This window comes from Pygocentrus nattereri, chromosome 19 (assembly GCF_015220715.1).
Source record: "Pygocentrus nattereri isolate fPygNat1 chromosome 19, fPygNat1.pri, whole genome shotgun sequence".
Taxonomy (NCBI): Eukaryota; Metazoa; Chordata; class Actinopteri; order Characiformes; family Serrasalmidae; genus Pygocentrus; species Pygocentrus nattereri.
Window position 1 is genome coordinate 31,796,520 of NC_051229.1, and position 11,040 is coordinate 31,807,559.

The 11,040-nt window shown below is 39.2% G+C and overlaps 1 protein-coding gene across 2 annotated transcripts in view; it reads right to left on the reverse strand.

Annotated features, from left to right (window-relative positions):
• fbxl7 (F-box and leucine-rich repeat protein 7) overlaps nt 1-10,743 on the reverse strand; it is a 76,117-nt gene extending 65,374 nt beyond the window's left edge. For both annotated transcript variants that reach the window (XM_017711384.2, XM_017711383.2), the window contains exon 1: nt 10,344-10,743. In XM_017711384.2, coding sequence (XP_017566873.1) covers nt 10,344-10,380 — 37 coding nt within the window. In that variant the 5' untranslated portion in view covers nt 10,381-10,743. The remainder of the gene's footprint in view (nt 1-10,343) is intronic.
• Between the last annotated feature and the right edge of the window lie 297 nt (nt 10,744-11,040).

The window sequence follows — 11,040 nt, forward strand, 5'->3', positions numbered from 1 at the left end:
GGAGGTTAAATGAGATATATGAGGTATTATTGACACATAAATAGCATCTGGAATTCACAATGACACAATGATGGAGCGGTGTTGAAAAACCCATACAGATCCAAGATGAGCTCCAAAGCTACATCGCTATAAAGCATGTTTACAACAATATCACAAGTGCAAACAGAAGTAGAGCTCGTGTAGGCTTTTTATGTGACCATACAAGGTCTGACAGAGGGAGCTCCCACATACTGGGCAGGAAAAAAAACATGCTTTGCTGTGTAAACAGACCTGTTTTTCATGAAATAGTCTTGCAGTGATATCAGTGCATTAATCCGTGGGTGTGTTTCTCAAGCTGGGCAGTAAAAGCCCGGGAGTCGGACTGAATGAGCCTTGCTCAGGGATTTAGTCCCTTCTAATTTGACGTCCAGTTACGTCACCGGCATTGTTTATTGTCTATTGTCTTTGAAGAATGTGGGTTTCACTCAAAGAGAGATTAATTGGCAAAACACATTGTAATGATGGGACATGCAAAGGCCTGCATTTCGTTCCCACGGACTGTCCACCAGCAGGAAAGGTCGTCGAGGTCAATGCATCACACAGCGTAAAGGTGTACATGAGTGTAAGTGTACAGAGAGCCGCAAACCAACAGGGTCACTCGTTATAAGCACAGTGAGGCTATTACAGTCATTTGTTAACCCCTTAAACTCTCACAGCCCTGATGTGGACCGCATCTCAGCTCCTCACTCCTATAACAACATTATCTTCATAGTGGATACCAAGTCATTCGTGGTAGTTACTGCGAAATTCAATGCATTTATGCTACTGATCAAATTACTCAACTACTGAGAATGGAAAAATTCTATTCAATTCCAAATTTTAATGCCTAAGCAGCAAAGGTGGGAACAAGCCAGTAAGTTGAAAGTAACAAGCAAGTCTCAAGACTCTCACATTGAAGTCCAAGACGATCGAGTCTCAAGTCGAGTCCCAAGTAAACAGTCCTGATCTTCGAGTCCTGAACAAGTCAGTGTGCATTCACCTAATTTAAGGCCATGTATTCACCTATTCACAAGATCCATGGTACACAGACAACCCTGACAGCCATACTGTATATACAGGGTGATTCACTCAAAAGAGGCCCCAAATATTCTGTAATAACTCTCGCTAGGATGAAGCAAACTGAATGAAACCATATGCAATGTGCCCCTCAGGACATTGAGCTTCGAACAAGCTGGGATGCCCTTGCGTTGGAGCCATGAGGTAGGTGCCGTGAATCTCCCTGTATATGCATTTTATATATATATATATATATATATATATATATATATATATATATATATACATACATACATATATAGTATTTAAATATGTTTGTCCATAGCGGAGTTCTTAAGAGTTTCTCTACATAGGTCCCTCCTGTCTCTATACTTTGTGCGCATTTTATGAGTATTTAATATTTCAGTTTTAGTATTTCCTTTTGTATTTTTTACTTTTGTATTTTGTCTGCACTGTTTTTAGTATGGTTATAATGGTGCCCTGCTGCAGAGTGATTACCTGAGCATTTCAATGCATGAATATCCTGACATTTTGTGCAAATGACAAATAAACTTGAAACTTGAACTGTAAACACAAAGAGCAGTGCAAATACCTATGAAAAGAATTTTAATACTAATGAACTGAATAAAAAATTAAAAAAAAAACTTAATATTTGAAAATACTTTCTGATGCCTTTTGGGAACAACGGGTGCACAGGATTTAGCTCGGCACTAAAACTAGTTACTAGCCAACAAAAAATTGCAATGAATTTAGACAACAGAAACCAAAACGAGAGAGCTGAACAAAGTTTACAGAAAAGACCGTCTTTGCATTAACAGCAGATTCTGTATGACAGCTGGATTAACCCTAACGTTTGAGAAAATGTTAAGATTTTTAAATCTAGATCACGAACATGTCCTGTGTATATGCTGTATTTTCTTTGCTCGAAACGGATCCCACGGCTACCAGGACGCAAAAAATACATAGTGTGAACCTAAACATTACTTCAGTTGGTAGCTTCGTATAGTTCTTACCAGCTACCTTATTTCAGTTCTTACTGAAGCTGATGGCAAATTTACAAATATATCGGCACGTAAATTGGATGTTAGTAGAGCGCAGTATGAAAAAAAAATGGATAGCATTTTTTTAAAGGCTTCATTTCTGGATCTTTTCTTTGTCTGTTTTAACTTATCAAACCTCAGACAAACCAAATATTGTGATGCATGAACAAAAAGCCTTCCAGCATCGTGAGGTCATATTTTTGCCTACATAGAACAACTGTTATTTCATTTATTGGGGCAACAGCAGTGACGAAAACAATGACAACTCTCCTCAAAACAAGAGTGAAAAGTCTGAGGAAGGTTGTTTTACATTTGCCTGAACATACCAGGAGGTTTTTTCAAGAAGTCCTGCGGTGCTCTTGAAATTCAAAAGCTAAGCTGTTAGCAGTTTTGGCGTTTGGGAAAAACAGCTTTTTTTTTTTCTTTTCAAAACACTTTTTGTGTCTGGAGCTTTCCACTCATGGCTCGCACACTTCAGCTCTTTATTCTGCTTGGCACGTTTGACAGCAGCAAAGAGGACAGAGGCATCCTCATCTCCGCAAAGGTGAATTGCATGGTGTTCTTGCAAACACAAGTCTAAGCTGCCATCTTCTTATCGGCTTTTGTGATGCCAGTTAACTGGTGACGGACCTTTGCGATACTATTTCTGAAGAACAGCAAGCAACTACTGACTAATCAGGGTACCATGTGCTTGACCAACCATAGCTCCAGATCAGTATCTGCGGTTTTTTTTATGAATCATTGTGTTTGTATAATCCAACAAATCCAAGAAAAGTCAATTACTTTGGTCAAAACAATGCAAGCCCATCTTTAATCATGCCATATTTTTGATTCACCAATGCATTCCACATTGTGTGGTCATTCACTTACAGAACCTTACCAAAATGTTTCAGGTTCTTCTGCTCAGCTGCAAACGCACTTCATAAAATACATTAGTCAAATCAATAGGCTGGTGTCTTAATTCAATACAGTTCATTTTTCAATGCAGCAAAAGTAATGAGTGGCTGAAAAGGTGCCTTACAATAATATGTTAATGTTGACCTTCTCAGTTTATTGCAGATTTCATTATAAAAGTACAATATTTTAAACAAATCTTGAGCTTCATAATATCTCTATGCTCTAACCACATGCTGCAATTCACACAGTTGTATTGTTACATCCCTACAAGCAATACGATCGCAATACCAGTACATTATAGAGAGAACCACTCAGAAGGAAGAAGCCAAGCTATGCATTAAATTAGCAGCCCAAGATGCTAAAAACTCCAGCCTCCAGGGCTGCTCCAATCTTAAAGCTGCTGCATACCTGTCAGGGCACATCTAGCATCTAATGATAGGTGGGAACATGTGAACTTTGGAAATTCCAGAGTTGTGGTGCCATCTCGGTGGAAATTTATCGGTTTGCTCTCTGAGTGCCAGCTTCAAAGACGAGCCAAACCTTGACCTTCCAGAGAAATCTGGTGTGCTTTAGTGCACCGCAAGCCTCTGACACGGCCAAGAACTCATTCTGCGGGTGAGAGGGCTCTGGCACGAATGCCGATAGTTATGAAACGATCCAAACATGGTCCGGGCCAAATTGCCAGTCATGTTACCCAGCATTCACTGACTCAGTGTCTGTCTTCACTTTGTGAGAAGGACTAAATATTGTGACTTGTAGGTTCTGTAGCCCAGGGGTGTCCAATTCTGGTCCCAGAAGGCCACGCTCCAACATAGTTGGGGGATTTCCCAGCTTTGACCTGGTAACTAAGTGTGGGCAGCATGGTAGTAACATATCATCCTGATACGTAACGGCATTTCAACAATACACATCACAAATATATCGTAAAAAGCGGGACCAGCAAACCAGCAGTGCCACGTTCAAAAATGTAAAAAAAACATGAAAAATTTGTTTACAGTACCTAAGAAGGAATAAGGGCTAAATGAAAACAACACACCAAAGCAGAACCTTTGTAAACATAAAGGTTGGCTGTACTTCCGAGTGGATAACTCACATCCAGTCGGCATGGAAGCAGCTCAGTTTATGGTGCAATTTACAATAAGTACAAACAGAACAGACAAAACACTGGCAGAAGGGTGAAATCTCGTTGTGTTTTACGGCTTTAATGTCAAATGCACTCAAACATGTAATGGATTTCTCGTTTTCCAGCTTTTAAAAGCAAGCAGATTTTCCATCCCACCGATAGATCCACTGACTCTGATAATAAGCAGCTGAAGCTGAACGAAAATATAGCGAATCCTTTACTTTGCCAGATAAAGAGAGGCTTCCAAGCACTACTACACAACCAAAAAGTGCAACAGGATCTAAACTAGGGCGGTATGTTGAAGTGTTGATTGCAATTTGTAGAATCATTGTTTTGTAGAGGGTTCGACATAAGCCAACATAAGCCTGTTATAAAGCTAATGCTATTAGCATGTATGTTAACAGCCACAGAACACGTGTTTGTATGATTCCACACTTGATTCTGTGCAATGTAGACAGAATAGTGCACAGAATAGTGCAGGGTATGGTTTCATATCAGCCACTCTCATAAGCAAATCTGATATATATAGCCATATACGCACATATAAGCAAGCGGATCAAGCACATATTTTTTAAATTTATGTCTAAATATGTTGTGTACACATATGTAGGTATCATATATTGAACATATATCATATATATAATACATATCGCTGTTGTTGGAAGAAAACCTCGTATCTTAACTTTACAGGAGAAGGAAAAAACCTACTTTACTTTTAATGTAAGTCAATGGAACCAGACATCTTTCCAAGTCATTTTGGGTTGTTTCTTTTGGTCCATTCACTCTGAAATTTACACAGCATTTAAAGGGCAACAGGCAATTTCAGAGTACGTCAAAAACTGAAAAACGACAAAATGGACATACGAGGTTTTCTTCCGACAGCAGAGATATAATATATGGATTTCACATATACATCTAAAACATGTATCCCTAAACAGTTATACATGACACTATGTCATCTGTTAAGATTTTAGTATTGAAACGCGTCAAAGAGCAATATCGCTGCTGTTGGAACAAAATTGAAATAAGTTGGCATGTATGGCACAAAATAATGGAAAAGAAGGAAATCCCTATATACTAACACATGTCAATATTTGAAATCCAATTATTGTCATATATCGGATTTCTGCGTGGGATAAGCTTAATGGCAAGCAAGGTGGCTAAACAGCCAAATTAGACATAAAACAAAACCCCAAAGACCATTAAATCATTTATTGTGGTTATTATACAACAGTTCTCTCCAGCAGGTGGAAAATAAACTACAACTAGAACCGAATGTACAGTTGGTTCCTGTTTGGGTCAGTTGTTGTTTTCGACTGTGCTGTGAAAACACCCTTATAAAGTGAATGCTTTTTTTTATTATTATTAAACACTGCAGTGAAACATGTGGCGGCTGCACATTCATGACTTCACCACAAAAAGTCCTCAAGTTATCCATCTGGGGAGATGAGCTTCTCTTTAAAAACCTCTCAGAATGAGTTAATCCTGTCTATATATAATTTGTCTATCCCGTAGTACTTTCTTGCTGTCAGGAAGTAACTCTTGACTTGTCTTATTGGTAAAAAATAAATAAAAACCCTCTGAAGATGTCATAATGTGCTGACATTCAAATGAAATAAACTCAGGGTTATTGTTTACAAGCTATCTAAATCTTTTTTTTATGATTCACGCAGTTGTTTAGAGTCCTAGAAGTTATGACGATACCTACGGTAAACCCAGAAAAGCACATTTTAACAGAATTATCACAAACAGTAACATACTGTCATACTGTCCACCGCTACTGGTACCTAGCTGCTGAGTTGAATCAGGTGCATTAGAGGAATCGCCAAACTGTCATAGATAAAGGACCTCCAAGGCCTGAGCTGGGCACCCTGTAGTGTAGCCATTATGTAAGGATTCTCAACTCAGTCCTGCCCAAGCCAGTCCAGGTTTTATTCTCCTCTGAACACACCTGCTACTTATCACCTGCATCAGGTGCGAGACCTGGCTCAGGTACATGAAGAGCTAGAACATCACAAAACTGGGAAAGCTCTTTGCCACAGATGAAGCGTACTTGTTGATACCAATTATTAAAGAGTTGATGTCCTAGAAAACCTGATTGTTCCCTTGCTTTTTTAAATAATATGTTTAATGCAACATGTAAACACTGTGAAAGTTTTACTCCCTCGTTCATATTGTCCATATATGGGAGCTACAGTGCCGTTTTGAATTCACTGCTTTTGTGATGTCACAAGAACTCATTTACATATATACCAGCCTGTTCAGCATGCAGCAGTTCCGCTCATTCACAGTGAAGCTACAAAGAGTATTTTAGCCTAGACAGCTTTTCGAAAGAGGCACAACATGCAAAAGCCAATCAGAACAGATGTTATTTACACATACCAGTCTTAAAGACACAGTAACAAAAGCAGCCTGTTTAACCCTTTACAGGCTTATTACATACTAAGGCTTATTTTTCAGTAACTACAGGGATTTGCAAACAGGTCGAGGTTATAGAAGAGTGTCATAAAAGTTTGGGTTAATTCTAGGATAAAGTGAGGTCGTGAGGCCCATTTTATGGTACATAAAATCACATACTGCATATGCAAAATTAATACAAATGTTATAAGTAGGCCCTTTAATTAACTGTATATGTATTTAGGCACTCTTTGTTCTTTTCAACTTACAAGTAATATAATATGGCCTGTTATTCTGTTCTGTGTGGTGAGGTTCTTCAAGGAATTCAGCTGATTCATCAAGTCATTCATCGAGAATGGGTAAAATAAAGGTATTCACTTTTATATCAAGTTGGGACGATATTTCCTCTTCAGAGAAGTAAATGTTAGACCGGCTCTGTAAAGTAAAATCTAATATGAGCTCTGATATGACTTCTCTACAAGCACCTAGAGACTATTACATGGTTATTGCTTACTTGGGATGCACCGGATATGGGAAGTCTGGGCTGATTCTGATACCAGGTATTTTATATGTACCCCAATTACAACCCCATTTCCAAAAAAAGTTGGGACACTGTGCAAAATGTAAATAAAAACAAAATGCAATAATATGCAAAATCATTAAAAACCTTTATTTAATTGAAAATAATGCAAAGACAACATATCAAATGTTAAAGCCTTTTATTGTTGATTGATTTTATTGTTTTTTGAAAAATACAGTATATGCCAAAAAAGTTGGGACAGGGGCAATAAAAGGCTGGTGAAGTTGCATAATGCTAAAAAAACACCTGGTGGTTGATTGGCAACAGGTCAGTTATATGATTGGGGAAGTAAAGATGAGGAGGGGTTCACCACAAGACTGCACAAGCCAATAGAGCAACAATTCAAGAATAGCATTTCTCAACTTTATTTCTCAAAATAAAAAAGAACTTTTGTTTTTCATCATCTACGCTACATAATAACATTAAAAGATTCAGAGAATCTGGAGAAATCTCTGTGTGTAAGGGACAAGGCCATTATTGACTGGCCATGATCTTTGGGCCCTCAGGTGGCACTGCATTAAAAATGATTCATGGGCTCACAAACACTTCTGAAAAGCAATGCCTGTGAAAACCATAAACAGGATCCAGAAATGCTGCCACCTTCTCTGGGCCGAAGCTCATTTAAAATGATGAATCAATATATATAATCATGGATGCTGTGCCCTCTAAGCTAAAGACAACCCAGCTTGTTATCAGTGCACAGTTCAAAAGCCAGAGTTCATGATGGCATAAGGGTGCATTAGTGCACATGGCATGGGTGACGTGCCCATCTGTGAAGGCACCATTTATGCTGAATGATATATACATGTTACATGCTGCCATCCAGACTGCGTCTTTTTCATGGAAGGCCTTGATTATTTCAGAAAGACAACGACAAACCACGTTCTGCATGTATTACAAGCTCCGTATTAAAAGAATCCAGGCATTAAACTGGCCTGGCTGCAGTCCAGGCTTATCACCACTGATAACATTCGTCAGATTATGAAATGAAAAATATGACAAATGAGCCCCCAAACAGTTGAGCAGCTGAAATCCTGTATCAAACAAGAACAGGAAAACAGTTCACTTTCAAAACTACATCAGTGTCTCCTCAGTTCCCTAACACTTACAGAGTGCTGTTAAAAGGAAGACGTGATGCAGCACAGTGGTAAAAATGCCTCTGTCCCAACTTTTTTGGAAGATGTTGTTGCCATTAAATTCAAAATGTGCATATATTTTTAAAAAACAATACCATTTCTCAGTTTCAACATTTAATACGTTGTATTTGTAGTATTTTCTTTTGGAATTACGGTTTACATGATGTGCACACCGTTGCATCCTATTTTTATTTACTTTCTGCACAGCATCTCAACTTTTTTGGAAATGGGGTTGTACATGTACTTGTTTACAAATGCCATGAAATTAATAAAATGCATGTATTTATTGCATCAAATATTACTGTGAATTATCAAACCCAAATCTAAGTATCCTTCCCACGCTAATCTATTTTTTGATACCGATTTGCTTCCGTTATAATCAAACATCCCCGTTTCCCTTTAAGCCAGAACAAAAAATCTACTGATTTTCCAACATTGCTGCATAATTAAATGATTCAGATGTAAACAAAGTCGTTCAGAGAGGGTTTGATGCGAAACGCTCCATTCTAGAGTCTGTCCACAGCGGAAGAGACGAGAACCAGATGTCCGAAGAGTTTAATGCCTCACAAAAACGTATTACATGAATGGCTTTTCTTGCATTGTAGACGTTGTGACCCCTGGTTCCTATCACCGCCACTGTAAAGAAATCAGAGTGGACAGGTTTCTCTGCAATGAACCACTTCACATCAAACCACTCTGAATGGCTTTGAAACATCGTTTTTATTTAATTATGTAGTAATTTTGACAAATGAGAGGAATTTTCCTTTAACAATGAACGTTGCTAAATGGTTTGTATGGCTCTAAAACAATCAATTTAACTGGCGGAGACCTTTTACTTTATATGGATATTATTTAAACCTGAATAAAAGTTACTGATGTCTCATTTAACCTCTTTTCTAACTTCTTCATTCATCAGTTGCTCAAGGCTCTTCAGGGTTCTTCTATGGCATTGCTCCAAATAGCCATTTTTAATGCCCCTATTTAAGAGTGCACTAGAAAAAGTTCACCTTTTAGCATGTTTAGTCCCAGTCTAGTCCCGGGTTGGCTTAACCCCTAATCCACCAACCGGACCCCCAAAACCTAAAGCATGGCTTCTAATATACAACCAAAAGTGAACTCTCCAGCCTGCAGCCACACACTTAGTAAATATGGTGCTTAAAGGTTCTTTTAGTAAAAGGAATGGGTATTTTAGAACCATGAGTTCTATATAGAGCTCTCTGCATAGTGATATGGTTCTTCAGATTGATGGAGAATGTGCTATATATATATATATATATATATATATATATATATATATATATAGTATGTAGAACCTTTTTAGAATGGTTCTACACAGCACTAAAACATGTTCTCCTATTGTTACAATGTCAAGCTTGTAAGAATAGAAAAGCCCCATGAAGAACCATTTCCCCATGCCAGGAACCATTTCAGCCCAAAATGGTTCTAGATAAGCTAGCACCAAGAAGGGTTCTACTATTGTGACGATGCCCAGCTTGTAACAACAGATAACCCTTTGTCGATGCCGGCTTACACACTTTAAGAGGTGGTTCTACAAGGGTCCTGTAGCAAAGACATCCGTTCTACAAAGAACCATCCACACTCAAAGAACCATTTGCACGCTTTTATGGTTCTCTGCATGCAATGGATCTTAAGACTGATGGAGAAAGCGTTGCATATGGTTTATACAGAACCTTTTCTTTTAAAGGGTTCGATGTAGCACCAATAAAGGGTTCTGCCATTGTTACAATGTTAGAAGAACCCTTTTTGGTGCCAATATAGAACCATATACAACACATTCTCGAACAATGGACCACTTCACCAAGCAAAGAACCCTTTAAGCATGGAAGGGTTCTATCTAGAACCCATGGTTCTAAATGGAACCATTGCCTCCACACTAAAGAACCGTGCAGAATCCAAGATAAAGAGAGTCAGAAAGGAAGGAAAAGACTCTTGGAGCATTTACTGGATGACCCATTTGACCCTGACCAGAATGGACATGTCTGACCACACAGCCCTCGGAAGAGAGAGTCCGGCAGAGCTTTCTGCTGACCACTAAGACTGAGAAGAAGCAGAAGCAGAAGAAGGACGTGAGGTTGGCTCGACCTGGGCTGAAAGAAGCTGAGAGAGCAGCTCACCTTCGCTGCCGCTCTGCTTGCCACTGTTCGCCCCCATGGTGCCCAGCGGCCAGCATAATCTACCCGCTGCTGCCCTCCACACGGTCCATACACGCCAACGCGGAGCCGGGGCGAGGAAAGGGGAGGAAAAAGAAGGCAAAGAGGGAATAAACTCCACCGATAGCCGCTCCGCGTTTTAAGACATCCTTAACGGTGCGGCGGTCTGGTTTTACCAAAAAAAAACGCAGATAAAACGAGGGAACGTCTTCAAACGAGGACAAAACAACGAAAAATACGAAGTTCCTTAATGCGCCTGTTGGCTGATGGATGGAAAGCAGGCATGCAAAAAAAAAGAAAAAAGAAAAAAGGGGGAAAAAAAGTTAGGAGCTGTTGCGTCAGGACTGGACCGCGCACGCGCTCCCGTCCGGCCCGACCACGCGCACAGTCTCTCGATTATGCCTAATAATAATAATAATAATAGTAATAATAATAAGTTCAGTAATAACGGTAATAATAAGGAGACGTGGTGGCAATATGGGCCATCGTTAATACTCTATCTGATCTCCCTGATGTCCAGAAGGACCAGAACTCTGTAGAGACTTTGCTTTTAGCAGTTATTCGCCAAAATTCTCAACTAAAACGCTCCTTTTGAGAAGCCTTTGCGCATGAGGACCGTTTCGTGAGCGAGCCTGGTCGGTTTAATCTCTCCTGTATCTGT